The 22,390-nt window shown below is 73.2% G+C and overlaps 2 protein-coding genes and 1 long non-coding RNA gene across 3 annotated transcripts; 1 reads left to right on the top strand and 2 right to left on the bottom strand.

Moving 5' to 3' along the window:
- Positions 1-364: 364 nt before the first annotated feature.
- LOC142074642 (uncharacterized) lies at positions 365-1,889 on the bottom strand. Its single transcript, XR_012670659.1, has 2 exons — positions 1,760-1,889; positions 365-1,004 (listed from the first exon to the last, which is right to left on the bottom strand). It is a non-coding gene; the product is annotated as an uncharacterized LOC142074642 (long non-coding RNA).
- An 852-nt stretch (positions 1,890-2,741) lies between these two features.
- Positions 2,742-14,773, top strand: ATXN2L (ataxin 2 like). The gene is made up of 22 exons (XM_075135393.1): positions 2,742-3,252; positions 4,049-4,085; positions 4,207-4,263; positions 5,436-5,507; positions 5,705-5,858; positions 5,941-6,065; positions 6,145-6,236; positions 7,926-8,129; positions 8,857-9,009; positions 9,094-9,197; positions 9,605-9,826; positions 9,925-9,992; positions 10,675-10,917; positions 11,208-11,411; positions 11,512-11,673; positions 11,755-11,818; positions 11,936-12,126; positions 12,769-12,883; positions 12,971-13,083; positions 13,167-13,418; positions 13,905-14,094; positions 14,517-14,773. The coding sequence occupies exons 1-22, from the start codon at positions 2,786-2,788 to the stop codon at positions 14,564-14,566; spliced, it is 3,339 nt and encodes a 1,112-aa protein (XP_074991494.1). The 5' UTR covers positions 2,742-2,785; the 3' UTR covers positions 14,567-14,773.
- Positions 14,774-15,127: 354 nt separating this feature from the next.
- On the bottom strand, positions 15,128-22,003 carry TUFM (Tu translation elongation factor, mitochondrial). Its single transcript, XM_075135400.1, has 11 exons — positions 21,906-22,003; positions 20,561-20,598; positions 20,354-20,483; positions 19,204-19,370; positions 18,189-18,293; positions 17,218-17,382; positions 16,688-16,820; positions 16,491-16,595; positions 16,133-16,284; positions 15,414-15,533; positions 15,128-15,334 (listed from the first exon to the last, which is right to left on the bottom strand). The coding sequence occupies exons 1-11, from the start codon at positions 21,952-21,954 to the stop codon at positions 15,161-15,163; spliced, it is 1,338 nt and encodes a 445-aa protein (XP_074991501.1). The 5' UTR covers positions 21,955-22,003; the 3' UTR covers positions 15,128-15,160.
- Between the last annotated feature and the right edge of the window lie 387 nt (positions 22,004-22,390).

The following is a 22,390-nucleotide window of genomic DNA, read 5'->3' as shown; positions in this document are numbered from 1 at the left end:
GGCAACGCTGCCAGCGGCCCCGGGGCCCCCCTCCCCCGCCCCACCCCGCCCCTCCCCCGTCGTCGGCCACCATGAAATTCAGGACCCCCTCGCGTTTGGGGGGGCCGGGGGGGCGCCCCAAACGTAAACGTTCCAAACGTTGGCTCCAACGGTCGTGGGGGAGGGGTTCGGCTCCCCCTCCCCCGCCCGAGGAGTTGGAGTTGGTGTTGGCGGGGAGGGGGGAGGGGCGGGGAGGGGCGGAAGGGGGGGAGGGGTCGTTGGTGCCCCCCCCGCCGCCGCCGCCGCCGCCCCCCCCCCGCCACTGCAAGATCCCGCGGACGCTGCGGCCGACGCTGCGGAGGGAAAAACGTTTGCGGAGTTTGGATTTGGGGAGGGGGGGAGGGGGAGAAGAATCGGCCGCCCCTCCCCCGCCCCCCAAATCTTCCGAACTGCGGGATTGGGGGGCTGCCCCTCCCCCGCCGGGAAAAGGGGGATCGGAGGGGGAAGCGGCGGCGGAAGATTCGCTGCCGGTTTCGGAAGGGTCGCGAGGGGGGGCGGGGGCGGGGGATGGGCGCCGGTGAAGGGGGCGATGGGGCAACGGGGCGGGGGAGGGGAAGCGTCGGGAGCCCCCCCTCCCCCTCCCCCGGCCGCTCGCGTCACTTCGGCTTCGAAATGTTCGACGAAATGGCGGGCGAAGCGGCGGGAAAAGGCGGTTTCGGCCCCCGCCCCCCCGAATTGGGGGTGGGCGCTAACGAAGGCCAGGTAACGACGGGCGAAGTGGCGGGCGGCGGCTCGGGCGTGGCTCTCGCAAAAATCCCGCCAGCCCGGGGGGGTGGGGGCGGCGGGGGCGGGGGCGTCGGCGGGGTCTTCTCCTCCTCCTCCTCCTCCTCCTCCTCCTCCCCCGGCGATGATGTCGGCCTCGGCGTCGGCCCCCTCCCCCGCGCTGCCGTTCATGGCGGTGGTGGGGGGCCCGGGGGGTCCCGGCGCCCGCTGGAGCTTGGCCCGGCGCCCGCCCGCGGCCTCACCTGGGGGGGGAGGGGGGCGGTGGGGGGGGGGGGGGCCAGAGCCCCCCCAGGTCCTCAGACCCCCCCAACGCTCTCAGATCCCCCCCCCCACAGCCCCCCAAAACTTTCAGACCCCCCCACAGCTCCCCCCACGTTCTCAGACCCCCCCCAAGCCCCCCCCCAGGGCTCTCAGATCCCCCCAGGGCCCCCCCCACACCCTCAACCCCCCCCTCGCCCTCAGACCCCCCCCAGAGCCCCCCCCCAGGGCTCTCAGACCCCCCCAGACTCCCCCCCACACCCTCAACCCCCCCCTCGCCCTCAGACCCCCCCAGAGCCCCCCCCCGAGCCCGCAGACCCCCCCCCAGAACCCTCAGACCCCCCCCCAGAACCCCCCAACACCCTCAGACCCCCCCAAGACCCTCAGACCCCCCCCTCCCACCCCCCCCCGGACTCTTTACCGCCCCTCTCCCCTCTCAGGGCCCCCCCCACCCCCCCCAGCCCCTCCGCCCCCCCCAGGGCCCCTCTCCCACCCCCCAAAACCACCGTCGCCCCCACAACACCCCCAAATCTGCCCCCCAGGGCCCCCCCCGGCCCCCCAGACCCCCTCCCCGACCCCCCAAGACCCCCCCCCTGCCCCCCAAACTATCCCAACCCCCCCCAGAGGCTTCCCCTGCTCCCCAAGACCGCCCCCACCCCCCGAGCCCCTCTCCCGCCCCCCGGGGCCCCCCCCAGCCGCCCCCCCAAGACCCCCCCCCCCCCCCGGCCCCGGTGCTGACCATGGCGGCCCCGCCCCGCCCCGGCTCCGCGTCGCTGGTCCCGAGTGCGAACGGGGCGGGGGGGCCCAGACCCCCCCCTTTTTCTTCCTCCTCCTCCTCCTCCTCTTCTTCTTCTTCGCCTTCCCCCCCCTTCCCCGCCCGCCGCTTCCGCTTCCGGGCCGCGGCCGCGCTTCCGCTTCCGGCCCCGCCCCCTTACCATAGAGCCGGGCCGCGCTGGGGGGCGCCCGCCGATCGCAGAGCAAGGGGCGGCCAGAGCGGCGCGGCGAGAGCAGTAGAGAGCCGGGTCCTCCGGCGCCTGGAGCGCCTCAGCCGCCCGCCAGCACCGCGCAGGCCCGGCGGGCCGCTCCCTCCCCGCGCCGCCACCATAGAGACAGCGCCGGGAGGACCAGAGCGTCGCCCTGCGGGGGGGCGGAACCATAGAGAGGGGAAGGCGGGCGAGGCCAGAGCGGCCACGGGGGGGGGGGCGGGGAAAGGCGGCGGGTCCCCGGTTCCCGGCGGTACCTGACGGGGACCGGAGGGGGCGGACTCGCCCCCCCCCCCCCCCCCGCCGTGCTGCGGCCGGCGGAAGGATCCGCCCGTGTCCTCAAGCGCCCCCCGGGAGGCGGCGGCGGAGGGAGGGGAGCAAGTGCGCATGCGCGCCGCGCCGCTCTCCCCCTCTGCGCATGCGCCGCGGAGGCGCGCAGCGGCGGCGCGCATGCGCGGGAGGGGGGCGGTGGGGAAGGGGGGGTCCGCGCATGCGCGCTGCCTGCGAGCGGGCGGCGGAGCGGGGCGCGGCGGGAGGGGCGTGCGCATGCGCGGGCGGCGGGGGCGCATGCGCGGCAGGGCGGGCGGCGGGCGGGGCGGCTCTGCGCATGCGCGGGGGCGCGGAGGGAGGGGGGGAGCCCTTTGTGGCCCCGGCGCGCATGCGCAGGGGGGGCGGCCGGGGACTATTTTTTTCGGCGGAGGGCGCTCCCTCGGCGCCGCGAGCCGCGAATAAATCGCTCTGGGGACCAAAAACGCGAAGAAAGCGAAAGGCCTTGACGGAAAATGGGCGTTTTCCCCCAAAAAAGCCCAGCGGGGGGAGGCCCGCCGCCGGCGGCGCGGAGGCAGCGCGCATGCGCAGCGGAAGGAGCCGCCTTGGGGCAGGCGGTGCCGCGGCCGCCCGTCTCCCTCCGCCGCTTCCTCCGCCCCCCCCTCAGGGCTCCGCCACCGGCCGCGCCGCCGCCGCCGCGGGGGGGGAGAGGCCCCGGAGCGGCCCCAGAGCCCCGGAGCACGGCCCCGGGCCCCCCCGCCGCCATGCTGAAGCAGCCGCTCCCCGCCCCGCCGCCCCCCGCCGCCCGCAAGGCCCCGCCGCCGCCGCCTCCACCGCCGCCGCCGCCGCCGCCGCCCCCCCCGCCTCCGACGAGCGTCAGCCCCAACGGCAGCCTCAGCCCCGGGCCTGGGGGGGGCCCGGCCAGCGCCGCGGGGGGGGCCGGAGGAGGAGGGGGGGGGGCCGGGGGGAGCGGCGGCGGCAGGTAATGGGGGGGGGGCGTTGGGGGTCGCCGGGTGGGGGTGGGGGGGGTCATTGGGGGGGTCCTGGGGGTACCCAGGTATCGGGGGGGTCCTCGGGGGGGCGGTGGGGGGGATCCTGGGAGTCCCCTGGTATCGGGGGGGTCGCTGGGGGGGTCCTCAGGGTTGGGGGTGGCATTTGGGGGGGGTCCTGGGGGTCCCCGGGTATGGGGGGGGGTCGCTGGAGGGGTGAGGGGGTCGTTGAGGGGATCCCCGGTTATGGGGGGCGGTCTTGGGGGTCCCCGGGTATGGGGGGGTCCTTGGGGGGGGTCCCCAAGGTTGGGGGGGCATTTGGGGGGTGTTCTGGGGGTCCCCAGCTGGGGAGGGGGGCACTGGGGGGGTCCTCAGGGTTGGCGGAGGCAGTTGGGGGGGTCGTGGGGTCCCCGGGTATGGGGGGGGCGCTGGGGGGGGTCCTGGGGGTCCCCAGCTATGGCGGGGGCGCTGGGGGGGGCGTGTTTTGGGGGTCCTCAGCTATGGGGGGGGTCGTTAGAAGAGGGGGGGGGTTCGGGGGGTCCCCGGGTATGGGGGGATTCATGCGGGGGTCCCCAGGGTGTGGGGGGGGCATTGGGATCCCCACATGGGGGGCTGTCCTTGGGGGGGTCCCCGCACCTCCTGGTGTCAGTTGGGGGGGGGGCATAATTGGGGGGCTTGACCCCATGGACCAATGGGGGGGGCAGGGGGCCCCCATCTCCCCCCGCCCAGGCGGGGGCCCCCCCTTAACGAGCCGTTTGTTGCCCCCTTAACGAGCTCATCTCGTTGCAGAGGCCAGAGCACGGGGAAGGGCCCCCCCCAAGTGCCGGTAAGCGCCCCCCAAGCGCTGGGGAGACTTTTGGGGCTCCCCCCCAACCCCGTACCCCCCCAGTTGGGAGTCGGGGGAGGGGCGGGGGCGCCTCCCTCACCCCCTCCCCTCCCCCCCCAAGGTGTTTGAGGGCGTCTACAACAACTCCCGCATGCTGCACGTCCTGACGGCCGGCGTGGTGAGGGGCGGGGGGGCGGCTGTGGGGCGGGGGGGGCGGTTATGGGGCAGGGGGGGCGGCTGTGGGGCTGGCTATGGGGCTGGGGGGGCGGTTATGGGGCTGGGGGGGCGGTTATGGGGCTGGCTGTGGGGCTGGGGGGGCGGTTATGGGGCTGGCTATGGGGCGGGGGGGCGGCTGTGGGGCTGGGGGGGCGGTTATGGGGATTGAGGGGGCGGTTATGGGGCTGGGGGGGCGGTTATGGGGCTGGGGGGGCAGTTAGGGGGCTGGGGGGGTGCTTATGGGGCTGGGGGGGGCGGTTATGGGGCTGGCTATGGGGCTGGGGGGGCGCTTATGGGGCTGGGGGGGCAGTTATGGGGCTGGCTATGGGGCTGGGGGGGCGGGTATGGGGCTGAGGAGCGATTATAGGCCTGGTTGTGGGGCTGGGGGGCTGTTATGGGTCTGGGGGGGTTCCTATGGGTCTGGGGGTGCTGTTATGGAGCTGGTTATGGGTTTGGGGATGCCGCTATGGGTCGGGGGGCGCGTGTATGGGTCTGGGGGTGCCGCTATGGGGCTGGTAATGGGTTTGGGGGTGCGTCTATGGGTCTGGGGGTGCGTCTATGGGTCTGGGGGTACGTCTGCCGGTCTGGGGGGGCTGCTATGGGGCTGGTTAGGGGTGTGGGGGTGCTGCTATGGGGCTGGTTAGGGGTCTGGGGGTGCCGCTATGGGTCTGGGGGTGCCGCTATGGGTCTGGGGGTGCCACTATGGGTCTGGGGGTGCGTCTATGGGTCTGGGGGTGCTGCCATGGGGCCGCTATGGGTCTGGGGGTGCCGCTATGGGTCAGGGGGTGCGTCTATGGGTCGGGGGGGGTTGCTATGGGGCTGGTTGTGGGTCTGGGGGTGCTGCTATGGGGCTGGCAATGAGTCTGGGGGTGCCGTTATGGGTCAGAGGGTGCGTGTATGGGTCTGGGGGGGCTGCTGTGGGGCTGGTTAGGGGGCTGGGGGTGCCGCTGTGGGTCTGGGGGTGCGTCTGCGGGTCTGGGGGTGCTGCTATGGGGCTGGCAATGGGTCTGGGGGTGCCGTTATGAGTCTGGGGGTGTCGCTGTAGGTCTGGGGGGGCTGCTATGGGACCAGCAATGGGTCTGGGGGTGCCGCTGTGGGTCTGGGGGTGCCACTACGTCCCCCCCCCCCCCCCAGGGCTCCACCTGCGAGGTGAAGGTGAGGAGCGGCAGCACCTTCGAGGGCATCTTCAAGACCCTCAGCTCCAAGGTCAGCCCCTCCCCCCGCCTCCCCTCCCCCCCCCCCCGCCTCCCCTCCCCCCCCCCCGCCTCCCCTCCCCTCCCCCCGCCTCCCCTCCCCTCCCCCCGCCTCCCCTCCCCTCCCCCCGCCTCCCCTCCCCCCCCGCCGCCTCCCCTCCCCCCCCGCCGCCTCCCCTCCCCCCCCAACGCCTCCCCTCCCCCCCCCAGTTCGAGCTGGCCCTGGACGCCGTCCACCGCCGCCCCCCCGAGCCCCCCGGGGGGGGTCCCCGCCGCGAGGACATCGTGGACACCATGGTCTTCCGCCCCCCCGACGTCGTCCTGCTGCGCTTCCGCAACGTCGACTTCACCTTCGCCACCAAAGGTGGGGGGGGGAGGGGGACGGGGGGGGCGCGGCGTGGGGGGGAGGGGCGCGGGGCGTTAATTAACCCCCCCGGCTTCGTTAGACAAGTTCACGGACTCGGCCATCGCCACCAGCCTGAAGGTGAACGGGGAGCACAAGGAGAAGGTGCTGCAGCGCTGGGAGGGCGGCGACGGCGCCAGCGACGACTACGACCTCGACTCCGACGTGGTGAGGGGCGCGGGGGGGGGAGGGGAGGCCCCGCCGCCCCTCCCCCGCCGCGCTGACGCCCTTCTCCTCCCCCCCAAAGTCCAACGGCTGGGACCCCAACGAGATGTTCAGGTTTAACGAGGAGAACTACGGCGTCAAGACCACCTACGACAGCAGCCTGGCCTCCTACACGTGCGTGGGGGCGCCCCGGGGAGGGGGGGGCCCCCAAAACGGGCGTCGGACCCCCCGGAAGGGTGGGGGGCCCCTAAAAAGCTCGGGTGTCCTAAAATGGTTGGGTCCCCCCCCCAAATGGCCACGTATGGTCTAAAACGGCCGCGTCCCCCCCCAAAACAGCCGCGTCCCCCCCAAAACGCTTGCACCTCCCCCCCCACACGGGTCTACCCCCCCCCCAAACGTCCCTGTGCCCCCCAAAACGGCTGTCAGCCCCCCAAAATCGCCTCGTCCCCCCCAAGCGTCTGTGCGTCCCCCCCCAAAATGCCCACGCGTCCCTCAAAACGCCCGTGTCCCCCCCCAAAGTCCCGCGTGTCCCCCCAAAACACCCGTGTGTCCCCCAAAACGGCTGCGTCCCCCCCAAAGTGCCTGTGTGTCACCAAAACAGCCATATGTCCCCCCAAAGTGCCTACATGTCCCCCCAAAATGGCTGTGTCCCCCCAAAACGCGCGCGTGTCCCCCCAAAACAGCCACGCGTCCCTCCAAAACGCTTGTGTCCCCCTAAAACACCCATGTGTCCCCCAAAATGGCCGTCATCCCCCCAAAACACCCGCGTGTCCCCCCAAACCAGCCACGCGTCCCTCCAAAACGCTTGTGTCCCCCAAAACGCCCACGTGTCCCCCAAAACAGCCATATGTCCCCCCAAAACACCCGTGTGTCCCCCCCAAAGTGCCCATGTGTCCCCCCAGAATGCTCGTGTCTGCCCCCCAATCGCCCGCGTGCCCCCCAAACTGCCTGCGTGCCCCCCCAATCGCCCATGTGCCCCCCCAATCGCCCGTGTGCCCCCCCAATCGCCCGCGTCCCCCCAAACTGCCGCCCGTGTGCCCCCCCAATTGCCCGTGTGTCCCCCGAAACGCCTGCGTGTCCCCCCAAAACAGCCATATGTCCCCCCCCGATTGCCCGTGTGCCCCCCAATCGCCCGCGTGCCCCCCAAAACCGCCCGCGTGCCCCCCCAATCCACCCGTGTGCCCCCCCGGTGGCCGGTGCCCCCCCAATCTGCCTGCGTGCCCCCCCAATCGCCCGTGTGCCCCCCCCAATCGCCCGTGTGCCCCCCAAACCGCCCGCGTGCCCCCCCAATCGCCCATGTGCCCTCCCAATCCGCCCACGTGCCCTCCCAAACTGCCTGCGTGCCCCCCCAAACGGCCGTGTGCCCCCCCGGTGGCCGGTGCCCCCCGAAACGCCTGCGTGTCCCCCCAAAACAGCCATATGTCCCCCCCAATCCGCCCGCGTGCCCCCCCAACCTGCCCGTGTGCCCCCCCAAATCCGCCCGCGTGACCCCCCAATCCGCCCATGTGCCCCCCCAATCCGCCCGCGTGCCCCCCCAATCCGCCCGCGTGACCCCCCAATCCGCCCATGTGCCCCCCCAATCCGCCCATGTGCCCCCCCAATCGCCCGCGTGCCCCCCAATCCACCCGCGTGCCCCCCCAATCGCCCACGTGCCCCCCCAATCGCCCATGTGTCCCCCGAAACGCCTGCGTGTCCCCCCAAAACAGCCATATATCCCCCCCAGTCCGCCTGCGTGCCCCCCCAAATGGCCTGTGTGCCCCCCCAGTTGCCTGTGTGCCCCCTGAAACCGCCCGCGTGCCCCCCCAATCGCCCGTGTGCCCCCCCAACCGGCGGCGTGCCCCCCAACCGGCGGCGTGCCCGCAGGGTGCCGCTGGAGAAGGAGAACTCGGAGGCCTTCCGGCAGCGCGAGGCGCGGGCGGCGGCGCTGGCGCGGGAGATCGAGGCGAGCCCCCACTACCGCCTGCGCCTGGCGCTGGAGGAGGAGGAGGGGCGCCCCGAGGAGGGGCCCCGCGCCCCCGCCCCCCCGGCCCCCTCCGGCCGCGACAGCCCCGCCGGGGCCCCCCCGCGGTGAGGGCCGCGCCCCCAAACCCCCAAACCCCTGCCTGAACCCCCAACCCCCCCGTGCTCCCCAATCTCTGCCTGAGCCCCCCCATGCACCCCCAAACCCGTGCCTCAGCCCCCCCAAACCCCCTGCACCCCCAAACCCCTGCCTGAGCCCCCCAACCCCCTGTGCTCCCCAACCTCTGCCTGAGCCCCCCCTGCACCCCCAAACCCCTGCCTGAGCCCCCCAACCCCCCTGCACCCCCAAACCCCTGCCTGAGCCCCCCCTGCACCCCCAAACCCCTGCCTGAGCCCCCCCAACCCCCCCCCGCGCTCCCCAATCTCTCTCTGAGCCCCCCAAACCACCCTGCCCCCCCCTCCGGCACCCCCTGAGCCCCCCAACGCTCCCTCCGACCCCCCCCCAAGCCCCCCGGCACCCCCAAACCTCTCTGTGACCCCCCAAACCTCTCCCTGACCCCCCCCTGAGCCCCCAACCCCCCCAAACCCTCCCTGACCCCCCCAATCTCCCCTTGAGCCCCCCCAAAACCCCCTCACCCCACCCAAACTCTCCCTGAGCCCCGCCAAAACCCCCCCAACACCTCTCCAAACCCCTCCCGAGCCCCCCCAAACTCCCCCTGACCTCCCCAACCCCCCCAAACCCCCCTGCGCCCCCCCAAACTCCCCCTGACCTCCCCAAGCCCCCCCCCCCGACCCCCCCCAAGCCCCCCCTGACCCCCCCTCTCCTTGCAGGGAGACCAAGTTCCCCCCCCCTCCCCCAGCGGGTGCGGGGGGGGGGCGGCCTGCGCTGCGGCTCCGCCCGAGGGGGGGGGCGGCCCGGGGGGGGCTCCCTGCCCCCCCCCCGCGGGGCCCCCCCCCCACCCCCACCCCGAGCCGGGCGTCAACGGAGGTGAGTGGGGGAGGGGATTTGTGGGGGGGGGGGGGAGGGCGCTGGGAGCCCCCCCCGATCGTGTGTCCCCCTCCCCCCCCCCAGGGCCGTCGCGGATGTCCCCCAAGTCGCAGCGCCCCGCCCGGGGGGCAAGGCGGGGGCCGGCGGGGGGGGGCGGGCGGCAGAGACCCCCCCCAACCCCCCCCCAGGTGAGGGGGAGGGGCGGGAAGGTGGGGGGGAGGGGCGAAAGTTGGGGGGGAGGGGTTGGAATGGGGGAGGGGTTGAAAATGGGGGAGGGGTTGAGATGGGTTGAAATTGAGGGGAAAGCCTTAAAGTGGGGGAGGGGTTAAAATTGAGGGGAGGGGCTGAAATTGCGGGGGAGGGGCTGAAATTGTGGGGGAGGGGTTATAGTTGGGGGAGGGGTTGAAATGGGGAGGGGTTAAAATTGAGGGGGGAGGGGTTGAAGTGGGGGGAGGGGTTAAAGTTGAGCGGGAGGGGCGGAAATTGTGGGGGAGGGGTTGAACCTGAGGGGGGAGGGGCTAAAATGGAGGGGGAGGGGTTAAAGTTGGGGGGGGTCAGAGCGAAGGGGGTGACCCCCCCCCCCCTTCTCCCGCAGCGGGGCGCATGTACCCCCCCCGCTCCCCCAAAGCGGCCGCCCCCCCCCAGGACCCCCCCGGCGGGGAGTCGCGGGGGGAGGGGCCTCCCCCCAACCCCCCCTCCCCCCAAACGGCCGCCCCGCCCCCCCCGGCCAAGGAGCCCCCTGCCCCCGCCCCCAAGGACGCCGGCAGAGCCCTGGAGGCCCCCGGACCCCCGGAGCCCCCCAAAACCCCCGGGAAAGGTGAGGGGGTGGGGGGGCGACCCCCAACTTGGGGGGCGGGGGGAGGGAGGGTGTGGGGTGCCCCCCCTCACCCCCCTTTTTTTTGGGGTCCCCCCCAGGCGGGCTGCAGACGGAGCAGCAGCGGAGTCAGCTGGAGGAGCTGCGCAAGTTCGGGGCGCAGTTTAAGGTGGGGGGCGGCCGTGGGGCAGATGTGGGGCAGCCATGGGGCGTGTGGGGCAGATGTGGGGCAGATGTGGGGCACGTGGGGTGTGTGGGGCAGCCGTGGGGGGTGTGGGGTGGCTGTGGGGCAGCTGTGGGGGGTGTGGGGTGGCTGTGGGGCAGCTGTGGGGCGCGTGGGGTGGCTGTGGGGCAGATGTGGGGCAGCCATGGGGTGTGTGGGGCAGATGTGGGGCACGTGGGGTGTGTGGGGCAGCCGTGGGGCAGCCATGGGGGGTGTGGGGTGGCTGTGGGGCAGCTGTGGGGGGTGTGGGGTGGCTGTGGGGCAGCTGTGGGGCGCGTGGGGTGGCCGTGGGGTAGATGTGGGGCAGCCGTGGGGCACGTGGGGCAGATGTGGGGCAGCCATGGGGCGTGTGGGGTGGCCGTGGGGCAGCTATAGGGCGGCCGTGGGGCGTGTGGGGTGGCTATGGGGTGGCTGTGGGGCAGGGACTGACAAGCCAGAGGGGGTTTTGGGGGGCTGTGGGGCGCAATGGGGGTCTGCGGGGTGGCTGTGGGGCAGCTATAGGGCAGTTGTGGGGCGTACGGAGCAGCTATAGGGCAGCTATAGGGTGCATGGGGCAGCTATAGGGTAGCTGTGGGGCAGATCTAGGGTGGCCGTGGGGCGGCCGTGGGGCGCTCACCCCCCTTCCCAGCTGCAGCCCAGCACCGCCCCGGAGCCCCCCCCGGAGCCCTTCCCCCCCCGGGGCCCTGAGCCCCCCGAGGGGAGGGGGAGGGGCCCCGAGGGCCCCCCCGAGGCCGGGCCCGGGCCCCCCGAGGCGGGGGAGGGGCCGGAGAAGGGGGGAGGGGCCGGGACCCCCCCGGGGACCCCCCCGGGGAAAGGCGAGGGGGAGGAGAAGGAGGACGGCCCGTCTCCGAGTAAGTGGGGGTGCATGGGGGTGGGGGGAGGTTTTGGGGGGCACGATGAGGTTTTGGGGGGGGGGGTGACAAGGTTTGGGGGGGTCACGAGTTTTTTGGGGGGAAAACAGGGTTTTGGGGGGCACGATGAGTTTTCGGGGGGGGGAAACGAGGGTTTTGCGCGGGCGTGACAAAGGGCAAGGAGATTTTGGGGGGGGTACAAAATTTGGGGGGGGCCCCGATGACTTTTGGGGGGGCCACAAAGTTTGGGGGGGGGCGCGATGAGAGTTTTGGGGGGCAGGGTGAGTTTTTTGGGAGGGGGGGACACCAGGTCTTGGGGGCCGTGATGGGGATTGGGGGGGGGGGGATGCAAGCGAGGGGGGGGTCTCTCCCTGCCCCCACCCCCCTGGTTCCCCCCCCGCACCCCAAATCCCCCCCCCCGCACCCCAAATCCCCCCCCCCCAGGCAGGTGAAGAAGTCGACGCTGAACCCCAACGCCAAGGAGTTCAACCCCTCCAAGCCGCTCCTGGCCGTGGTGAGCCCGGGGGGGTCCCCAACTTCTTGGGGGGCGGAGGGGGGGGTCACGGGGGGTTTTGGGGGTGCTCACCCCTTGCCCCCCGCCCCCCCCCCCCCAGAACAAGGCCGCCAGCACCCCCACCTCGCCGGGACCCCGCGCCCACTCCACCCCCTCCCTGGGGGTGCTGGCGGCCGCCGGGCAGGGGGGGGGGGGCGTCTACGGACCCCCCCACTACATCTCCTACATCCCCCAGCTCCACATGAGCCCCGCCCCCGTCCAGGTGAGACCCCCCCCCCGATACACAAAAGGGGGGACCGGGGTTCCCAGACCCCCCCTCACCCCTCTCCGCCCCTCCCCCCAGGCCCCCCAGATGTACCCCTACCCCGTCTCCAGCTCCCAGCAGGGCAAATACCGGGGGGCTAAAGGTAAGGATCCCCCTCCCCTCGCCGTTTTTTTGCCCCTCCCCCCCCTTTTTATGCCACCCCGGGGAGGGGGGGGTCCCCGTGGCCCCTCCCCCCACCGCTCCCTCCCCTCCCCCGCAGGCTCGCTCCCCCCGCCGCGCTCGGAGCCGCACCCCCCCGCCTCCGCCCCCCCCCTGGTGCAGGCGGCGGCCGCCGGCCCCCCCTTGGTGGCGGCCGCCCCTCCCCCCTACTCCTCCTACATTTCCTACGGGCCCCAGCAGTTCGGGGGGCAGCCCCCCCTCGTCCAGCCCCTCCCCCACTACCCCTCGCAGGTAACGGGGGGGAGGGGGAGGGGAGTGAGATGGCAGGGTGATGGGGGGGAGGGGCGTGAGGTGGGGGGCGATGGGGGGGAGGGTGTAATATGGGGGAGGGGAGTGAGATGGGGAGGGGTGGGGGGTGGGGCACAGGGTGTAATATGGGGGAGGGGAGTGAGATGGGGGAGGGGTGGGGGGTGATGGGGGGAGGGGCACAGGGTGTAATAGGGGGGAGGGGGTGAAATGGGGTGATGTGGGGGAGGGGAGCGGGTGGGGGGGTGATGTGGGGGAGGGGAGCGTAATATGGGGGGGTGGGGAGAGTGTAATATGGGGGAGGGGAGTGAGATAACAGAGTGATGTGGGGGAGGGGGGTGAGATGGGAAGGGGTGGGGGGTGATGGGGGGTGGGGAAGGTGTAATATGGGGGAGGGGGGAGATGGGGTGATGTGGGGGAGGGGAGCAGGTGGGGGGGTGATGTGGGGGAGGGGAGCGGGTGGGGGGGTGATGTGGGGAGGGGAGTGTAATATGGGGGAGGGGAGCGAGGTGGGGTGATGGGGGAGGGGCGTGAAGTGGGGGAGGGGGCCACGGGGTGTGTAACTTGCTCGGGGGAGGGGCGGGGGGGGAGGGGCATGGCCCTGAACGCCCCCCCTCCCCCCCCCAGCCCGTCTTCGCCCCGATGCTGCCCTCCAGCCCCCGGCTCCTGCCCTCGGGCAGCCACCCCCCCCCCGCCCCCCAGTACCCCCCCGCCGAGCAGCCGCCCCCCCAGACCCTCTACGGTGAGTCGCCCCCTCCCCCACCCCCCCTCCCCCGTCGCCCCTCCCCCGCCTTTCCTTTTAATCTCTCGCCCCTCCCCCCCCCCGCAGCCGCCGTCCACCAGTCGTACCCCCCCCACGCCGCCCCGCTGCACCCCCAGCCCCCCCCCACGCCGACGGGCAGCCAGCCGCCCCCCCAGCACGCCACGCCCAGCCCCGCCCAGGTACGCCCCGCCCTCTTCTATCTTGGGGGGGGGTGGGGGGAGGGGCTCAGACCCCCCCCTCACCCTCCCCTCCCCCTCCGCAGCACCAGGGGGGGCAGCCCCCCCACTTGGGGGGGGCGCAGCCGCAGCAGCCCCCGCAGCAGAGCCTCTTCCACGCGGCGGCGGCGGCCGCCGCCCTGGGGGCCACGCCCCCCGCCCTGCCCCCCCCGCCCCCACCCCCCGGCGCCCCCTCCCCCCAGAGCAGCTTCCCCCAACCCCCCCCCGCCGCCGCCGCCGCCGTCTACGCCCTGCACCAGAGCCTGCAGCACGGCTACGGCGTCACCCACGTGGGGCAGGTGGGGGCGGGGGGGTGGGGGCACGTGGGGGGATGGGGGGGACGAGGGGGAATGGGGGGACATGGGGGGGAATGGGGGGAATGGGGGGACGTGGGGGGATGGGGGGGACGTGGGGGGACGCAGGGACATGGGGGGATGGGGACACGGGGGGGACGTGGGGGGATGGGGGGGACGTGGGGGGACGCAGGGACATGGGGGGATGGGGACACAGGGGGGACGTGGGGGGATGGGGGGACGTGGGGGGATGGGGGGACGTGCGGGGACACAGGGACATGGGGGGGACGTGGGGGGACGGGGGGACACGTGGACGGGGGGGGATGGAGGGATGTGGGGGGACGTGGGGGGACACAGGGACATGGGGGGGATGGGGGGATGTGGGGGGATGGGGGGACACATGGGACAGGGAACACGGCAATGTTGGGGGATGGGGGGGACACGGGGGGGTCCCAGGTGCCCTCTGACCCCCCCTCCCCCCCCTCCCCCCAGGCCCACGTGCAGCCGGGGCTGCCGGCAGCGCCCCCCCCCCACCCCGGGGCGCCCCACCCCCCCCAGGTGATGCTGCTCCACCCCCCCCAGAGCCACGGGGGGCCCCCCCAGGGTGGGGTCCCCCAGAGCGGGGTGGGGGCTCTGCCCGCCTCCAGCCCCTCCCCCTACACCTACATCGGGCACCACCAAGGTGAGGGGGGGCGGGGGAGGGGACTTGGGGGGGGCACTTGGGCGGCCAGGGGGCTTGGGAGGACTTGGGGGGCAGAGGGGGGGCTTGAGGGGCTGGGGAGGGACTTGGGGGACACTCAGGGGACTGGGGGGGCTTGTGGGGACACTTGGGGGAGCACTTAGGGGGCAGAGGCGGGATTTGGGGGGGATTTGGGGGGCTGGGAGGGGGGCACTGAGGGGGACGGGGACTTGGGAGGTGTTGGGGGGTACTTGGGGGGCAGAGAAGGGGCTTGTGGGGCGGGGGGGACGCTTGGGGGGCTGGGAGGGGGGCATTTAGGGGGTCGGGGGGCTTGGGGGAGTGGGAGGAGGGACTTGGGGGGCACTTAGGGGGCAGAGGGGGGACTTGGGGGGCACCCCACACTCACCCCCCCCATCTCCCTCCAGTCCAGTCCCACCCGTCCCAGCAGCTCCCGTTCCACCCCCCGGGGAACTGACGCCGCCACCCGCCGGCCCCACAAGTGGGGGGGAGCCTCTGCCCCACAAGTGGGCGTGGGGCGGGGGGGAGGGGCCCCCCCAACCGCGCCCCCCCCCCCGCCCCCCCCAGGGTGATTTTCTATTATTTATAGTGGGGGGATGGGTGAGAAACGAGGCGGACGGGGGGGGCTGGGGGGCGGCGCCGCGGGCGGGGGTTTTATTACGTTAAAAAAACAAAAACAAAAAAACAAAAAAAAAAAAAAAACAAAAAAAAAACCCAAAAAAAGGAAAAAAAAAAAAAAAAGAAAAAAACTTTAAAAAAAATTAATAAAACCTTAAACTAACCCCAGCGGGGGAGGGGCCGCTTCTTTTGTCACCCCTCACCCGCTTCTCACCCCCCCCCCCCCCCGCCCCCTGCCCCACAGCAGCACGGTTGTGTCCCCACCCCCCCCGCCCCACGGCGGGCGTCGTCCCCCCCCTCCGCGCCCCACGGTGGGCGTCGTCCCCCCGCCCCCCGGCGGGCGTCGTCCCCCCCCTCCGCGCCCCACGGCGGGCGCCGTCCCCCCCCCCCCACACCCCACGGCGGGCGTCGTCCCCCCGCCCCCCGGCGGGCGTCACCCCCAGCTGAGGGCCTGGTCCTCGGGCGTCAGCGCCAGGGTGCGGGTGACGACGCCGGTGCCGATGGTGCGGGAGCCGTCGCGCAGGGTGAAGCGTTGCCCCGGCTCCAGCACCATCGGCTGCCGCAGCACCAGGCTCAGCGTCGCGTCCTCCCCCGGCATCACCAGCTCCTGTGGGGCAGGGGAGGTGTGGGGCAGGCCCCGGGGCGCGCCGTGGGGCGCCCCCCCCTCCCCCCGAAGCGGGCGGTACCTTGTTGGGGGGCAGGAGGACCCGACAGGCGATGTCCCAGGTGTGGGAGAACATGACGGGCGAGTAGTGCGCCACGAAGGGCCGGTGCCGCCCGCCCTCCTGCGGGCTCAGGACGTAGACCTGGGGGGCGGGGGGCGGGCGTGGGGCTGGGGCGCTGGGGGGCTGCCCCACAGCCGCCCCACGGCTCGCTCCTGATTCTGCTCCTCTTCTGCCCCACAACCTGCCCCACTCCTGCCCCACAGCCTGCCCTTCTGCCCCACAGCCTGCCCCACTCCTGCCCCACAGCCTGCCCTTCTGCCCCACAGCCTGCCCCACTCCTGCCCCACAGCCTGCCCCCTTTTCTGCCCCACAGCCTGCCCCACTCCTGCCCCGTAGCCTGCCTCCATTCTGCCCCACGTCTGCCCCGCAATCTGCTGTTGTTCACCCCACACGATGCCCCGCTTCTGCCCTACAACCTGCCCCCCAACCACACCAAATTGTACTCCTGTCCTGCCCCACGTCTTGCCCCTGTTCTGCCCCACAGCCTGCCTCACTGTGCCCCACATCCCCATTTGCTCTTGTTCTGCCCCACGGCGCACCCACCTCCGCCTTCTTCCCGCACGTGCAGGGAACTGCATTTCCCCATCACTGCCCCTGCCCCCCGTCCTCCCCCTGCCCCACGGCCTGCCCCACGGCCTGCCCCACGCCCTGCCCCACGGCCTGCCCCACGGCGCACCCACCTGCGCCTCCACCTTCTGATGCGCCTGCAGGGAGCCGGGTTTCCCCATCACCATCCCCCGCCGCACGTCCTCCCGCTTCAGCCCCCGCAGCAGCGCCCCCAGGTTGTCCCCGGCCTCCGCCCGCTCCAGGCTCTTGTGGAACATCTCGATCCCTGCGGGGGAGACGCGGGTCAGCGCCGTGGGGCGGCGCCGTGGGGCGGCGCCGTGGGGCGGCAGCCGTGGGGCGGCGCCGTGGGGCGGCGCCGTGGGGCGGCAGCCGTGGGGCGGCGCTGTGGGTGGGGCAGCGCCGTGGGGCGGCGCCGTGGGGCGGCAGCCGTGGGGCGGCAGCCGTGGGGCGGCAGCCGTGGGGCAGGCTCACCCGTCACCACCGTCCGCAGGTGCCGGTTGTAGCCCAGGAACTCGCACTCGTCGCCTTTGCGGATGGTGCCGCGCTCCAGCGTCCCCGTCACCACTGTCCCGCGGCCTGCGGGGGGGGTCAGAGGCGGAGGGGGGGGTCAGGCGGGGCCGTGGGGCAGCCGTGGGGTGGCCGTGGGGCGGCCGTGGGGCGGGAGGTACCCGGGATGGAGTGGACGGCCTCGACGGGCAGCAGGAAGGGCTTGTCGAGGTCGCGGGGCGGCAGCGGGATGTGGGTGTCGACGGCCTCCAGCAGCTTCAGCACCGAGTTCAGCCCCAGCTCGGGGTCGCGGTCCTGCGGGGCGGAAAAGGGGGCGGGGTCAGGGCGCCGTGGGGCGGCCGTGGGGCAGCTGTGGGGCGAGGCGTGGGGGAGAAGGGAGAGCGCGGGCAGGCCAAGCCGCGGGGCAAGTTGTGAGGGAGGGTGAGCGGTGCGGTGGGGCACAAAGGGGCAGGTTGTGGGGCAGAACGCGGGGCAGAGAAAGGCAGGTTGTGGGGCAGGATGTGGGGCAGGATGTGGGGCAGGACGTGGGGCAGGACGTGGGGCAGAGCGCGGCAGCTCGCGGGGCGCAGTGGGGCAGGCGGCGCCATCACCGGCGCGGCCGGTGGGGACACAGAGAGCCCGCTCGCAGGTGCCGCCGTGGGGCGGCCGTGGGGCAGCCGTGGGGCGGCCGTGGGGCGGCCGTGGGGCTGACCTGGAGGGCGCAGAGCGCGGAGCCGACGATGACGGGGGTGCGCTCGCCGTCGTAGCCGAACTCGGCCAGCAGCTCCCGCACCTCCAGCTCCACCAGCGCCAGCAGCTCGGGGTCCCCCACCGCGTCCGCCTTGTTGACGTAGACCACCACGTGCTGCACCCCCACCTGCGGGCGGGCGCAGCTATGGGGCAGCCCCACGCGGCCCCCTCGCCAGCCCCATAGATCCCCCCTGGCCCCACAGATCCCCCCCGGCCCCACACATCCCCTCCCTGGCCCCACACATCCCCCCCCAGTCCCACAGATCCCCCCAACCCCATAGACCCTCCCCCAGCCCCACAGAACCCTCCTCCAGCCCCCCCAGGTTGCCCCTCCACACCCTCCCCCAGCCCCACAGATCCCACCCCATAGATCCCCCCAGCCCCATAGATGCCCCCCAGCCCCACAAATCCCACCCCATAGATCCCCCAGCCCCATAGATCCCACCCAGCCTCTTAGATCCTACCCCCCAGCCCCACAGATCCTGCCTCACAGATCCCCCAGCCCCACAGATCCTGCCCCATAGATCCCCCCCAGCCCCATAGATCCCACCCAGCCCCACAGATCCCGCCCCACAGATCCCCCAGCCCCACAGATCCTGCCCCACAGATCCCCCAGCCCCACAGATCCTGCCCCGTAGACCCCCCAGCCCCATAGATCCCCCCTAGCCCCACAGATCCCGCCCCACAGATCCCCCAGCCCCACAGATCCTGCCCCACAGATCCCCCAGCCCCACAGATCCCCCCCAGCCCCATAGATCCCCCCCAGCCCCACAGATCCCGCCCCACAGATCCCCCAGCCCCACAGATCCCCCCCAGCCCCCCAATCACCTCCCCACCCCCCGCCCAGCTCCCCCCTCCAGACCCTCCCCCAGCCCCCCGAGACCCCGCCCCCCGGCCCCGCCCCCCCAAGCCCCGCCCCCCGGCCCCGCCCACCTGCTTGGCCAGCAGCAGGTGCTCGCGGGTCTGGGGCATTTGCCCGTCGGTGGCCGCCACCACCAGGATGCAGCCGTCCAGCGGCGCCGTCCCCGTGATCATGTTCTGGGGGGCCCCAGAAACGGGGGGGGACCCCAAAAACGGGGGGGGGGGTCAGCACCCCCTGGGGGGCCCCGATAATGGGGGGGGGGGGACCCCGAAGACGCAAAGGGAGGGGCTCGGGGGGGGGGCAGGAGGGATTTGGGGGGGCCCCGGGGGGTGATGGGGGGGACCCCAATAATGGGGGGGACACGGGGGGGGTTTGGGGGGACCCCAATAACATGGGGGGGCTCGGGGGAGCCCAATGGGGGGGGGGACCTAGAGGGGCTCTGGGGGGACCCCAATAATATGGGGGGGGCTCTGGGGGGGAAGGGGGGGGTTTGGGGGGACCCCGATAATGGGGGGGGGGCAAGAAGAGAGGGGCAAGAAGGGAGGGAGGAGCAAGAAGGGAAGGGGGGGCAAGAAGGGAGGGGGGGACCCCAAAAACACCAGGGGGGGTGAGAAGGAGTGGGGGGACCCCAAAAAGCACTGGAGGGGGCGAGGAGCAGACCCCAAAAACACCAGGGGGGGTGAGGAGGGGCGGGGAGACCCCAAAAAACACTGGGGGGGGGTGAGGGGGGGACCCCAAAAACGCTGGGGGAGGCAAGGAGCGGACCCCAAAAACACTGGGGAGGGTGCAAGAAAAGGCACGGGGACCCCAAAAACACCTTGGGGGGGGTGGAGAGGGGTGAGGGGACCCCAAAAAACACTGGGGGGGCACCAGGAGCACCCCAAAACCATCCAGGTGGGGGCAGGAGGGGGCAAACAGAGCCCCTGGTGGGGGGGGGGCGGGGAGGCCTCTGCCCGGGGTTTGGGGTCCCGGGGGGGTTTGGGGTCCCGGGGGGGTTTGGGGTCCCGGGGGGGTTTGGGGGTCCCTGGGGGGGTTTGGGGTCCCCGGGGGGTTTGGGGGGGTCCCCGGGGGTTTGGGGGCGCTGACCTTGACGTAGTCGGCGTGGCCGGGGCAGTCGGTGTGGGCGTAGTGGCGGCGCGCGGTGGCGTACTCCACGTGGGCGGCGTTGATGGTGATGCCGCGCGCCCGCTCCTCCGGGGCGCTGTCGATCTCCTCGTAGCGCCGGAACCGGGCGCTGCCCGAGGCCGACAGGACTGGGGGGGGCGGGGGGGTCACCCCGAAACCCGCACAGACCCCCACAGCCCCCGCTGACCCCCCACAGCCCCCCCACAACCCCCCCTCCCTGCCATTTTGGGGGTCCCCACACACACTCTGGCCCCCCCCCCCTCATTTTGGGGGGCCCCCTCTGCCATTTTGTGCCCCCCCCCCCGCCGTTTTAGGGGTCCTCCTCCCCCCATTTTGTGCCCCCATTGCCATTTTGTGACACCCCCTCCCCCCATTTTGGGGGTCCTCTACCCCATTTTGTGCCCCCCCATTGCCATTTCATGGCCCCCCCCCCCATTTTGTGGGTGTCCCCCCCCATTTTGTGCCCCCCTCCCCATTTTGGGAGTTCTCCCCCCCATTTTGTGCCCCCCTCCGCCATTTTATGCCCCCCCCCCACCATTTTGGGGGTCCTCTGCCCCATTTTGTGCCCCCCCATTGCCATTTCGTGGGCCCCCCCCCCATTTTGTGGGTGTCCCCCCCCCATTTGTGCCCCCCTCCATTTCGGGGGTCCCTCCCCCCTGTCTGGGGGGTCCCCCCCCCCGTTTCGGGGTCCCCCCCCGTTTCAGGGTCCCTCCCCCCCTCTTTGGGGGGTCCCTCCCCCCTGTTTCAGGGGTCCCTCCCCCCCCATTTCGGGGGTCCCTCCCCCCCGTTTCAGGGGTCCCCCCCCCCGTTTCGGGGTCCCTCCCCCCCGTTTCAGGGATCCCTCCCCCCCGTTTCGGGGGTCCCCCCCCCCGTTTCGGGGTCCCCCCCCCCCGTTTCGGGGGTCCCTCCCCCCCGTTTCAGGGATTCCCCCCCCCCCGTTTCGGGGGTCCCCCCCCCCCGTTTCGGGGTCCCTCCCCCCTCGTTTCGGGGGTCCCTCCCCCCCGTTTCGGGGGTCCCTCCCCCCCGTTTCAGGGATCCCTCCCCCCCTGTTTCAGGGATCCCTCCCCCCCATTTCGGGGGTCCCCCCCCCCATTTCGGGGTCCCCCCCTACTCTTGGTGATGGCGGCCGTCAGCGTGGTCTTGCCGTGGTCGACGTGGCCGATGGTGCCCACGTTGAGGTGGGGTTTGTCCCGCACGTAGGTGGCCTTGGCCTCCGCCGCCAGCCCCCGCCGGGGGGGGGCCTGGGGGGGCGCGGGGGGGTCAGGGGGCGGGGGAGGGGGGCACCCCCAGAGCCCTCCGCCCCCCCAGAATCACTCACCGTGCCCAGGGCGCCCAGAGGGAGGCGGCTGCGGAGAGCTGGGGGGGGGAAAGGGGGGGTCAGGGGTGGGGGGAGCCCCCCCGCCGGACGGGTGGGGCCCTTGGGGGGTGGGGGGGCCCTAAGGGGGGTTGGGGGGCCCTAAAAGGGGGCTTGGGGGGGCCCTAAAAGGGGGTGGGGGACCCTAAGGGGGGTTGGGGGGCCCTAAAAGGGGGTTTGGGGGGGCCCTAAGGGGGTAGGGGGCCCTAAGGGGGGTTGGGGGGGCCCTAAGGGGGGTTGGGGAGGGCTCTAAAATGAGTGGGGGGGCCCTCAGGGTGTTTGGGGGGGGCTCTAAAAGAGATGGGGGTGCCCTAAAACGGGTGGTGGGGCCCTAAAGGGGGTTTGGGGGGCTCTGAGGAGGTTTGGGGGGGCCCTAAAGGGGGTGGGAGGGTCCTAAGAGGGTTTGGGGGGGCTCCAAAAGGGGTGGGGGGGCCCTAAGAGGGTTTGGGGGGGCTCTAAAGGGGTTTGGGGGGCTCTGAGGAGGCTTGGGGGGGCCCTAAAAGGGGTGAGGGGCCCTAAGGGGGATTGGGGAGGCTCTAAAGGGGTGTGGGGGGGCCCCTAAAAGGGTGGGGGGGGGCTCTAAGGGGGTTTGGGGTGCCCTAAAGGGGGTGGGGGGGCCCTAAAGGGGGGTTTGGGGGTTCCCTAAGGAGGTTTGAGGGGCTCTAAGGGGTTTTGGGGGGGCCCTACGGGGGTTGGGGGGGGTCTAAAGGGGGTTTGGGGGGGCCTTAAGCGGGGGCTCTAAGGAGGGGCGGGACCCCTAAGGGGGTTAGGGGGGCCCTAAGGAGGGTTTGGGGGGCCCTAAGGAGGGTTTGGGGGTGCCTTAAGGGTGGGGGGGGGCTCTAAGGAGAGGTGGGGGAGCCCCTATGGGGGTTTCGGGGGGCCCTAAGGGGGTGGGGGGCCCTAAGGGGGTTGGGGGGGTCTCTAAGGGAGTTTGGGGGGGTCCTATGGGGGTTTGGGGGGGCCCTATGGGGGGTTTGGGGGGGCCCTAAAGGGGGTGGGGGGGCCTATGGGGGTGGGGGGGGCCTAAGTGGGGCGGGAAGGGCCCTAAGGGAGTTTGGGGGGGTCTCTGGGGGGGGGGTAAGTGGAGGGGGGGGCCCTGAGGGGGCGGGGGGGTCCCGGGGGAGGGGGAGGGGTGTGAGGGGGGGCCCGGGGGGCCCCGAGGGGCCGGGGAGGACCCGGGTTCCCCCCTCCCCCCCCCCGTGCCCCATGACCTTCACCCCCCGCCGCCCTCCCCGCGCTCCCCGCCCCCGTCCGAGCCCCCCCCGGCCCCGGGGCCCGCCCCCCCCCCCCGCCCCGCCCCGCCCCGCACCGGCGGCCGGGCCCCGCGCCCCGCGGAGCAGCGCAGCGGGCAGCGCCATGTCCGCCTCCTGCCCCGGCCGCGCCGCCGGAAGTGGCCGCGAGGACCCCGCTTCCGGTCGGCACCGGAAATGGGCGGGGCGCCGCTCTAGGCCGGCGCAGGCCCCGCTCTGTGGTTTTTCCCGCCGGGCCGCTCTGGCCCCGCCCCCCCCGAGGCGCCGCGCGCCTGGAGGGCGCTGGGGCCGCTCTACCCGGCCCGGAGGTCCTGGCTCGGTAGCCTTGGAGGACCCCGTCACCCCACGGAGCCCCCCAGCCCCCCCAAAAGCCCCCCCACAGCCCCCCATCACCCCGCAGCCCCCCGAATGCCCCCCAAGAGCCCCCCAAAGCCCCTCAAATGCCCCAATACCCCCAAAAGCCCCCCCAAAACCCACAAAGCCCCCCCCAAATACCCCAAATACGCCCCAAAGCCCCCAATAGCCCCCCCAGCTCCCCAATCCC

The sequence above is a fragment of the Calonectris borealis genome, chromosome 39 (genome assembly GCF_964195595.1).
Source record: "Calonectris borealis chromosome 39, bCalBor7.hap1.2, whole genome shotgun sequence".
NCBI lineage: Eukaryota > Metazoa > Chordata > Aves > Procellariiformes > Procellariidae > Calonectris > Calonectris borealis.
The sequence above is the reverse complement of the archived record's forward strand: the minus strand, read 5'-3'. Positions and strand labels throughout refer to the sequence as shown.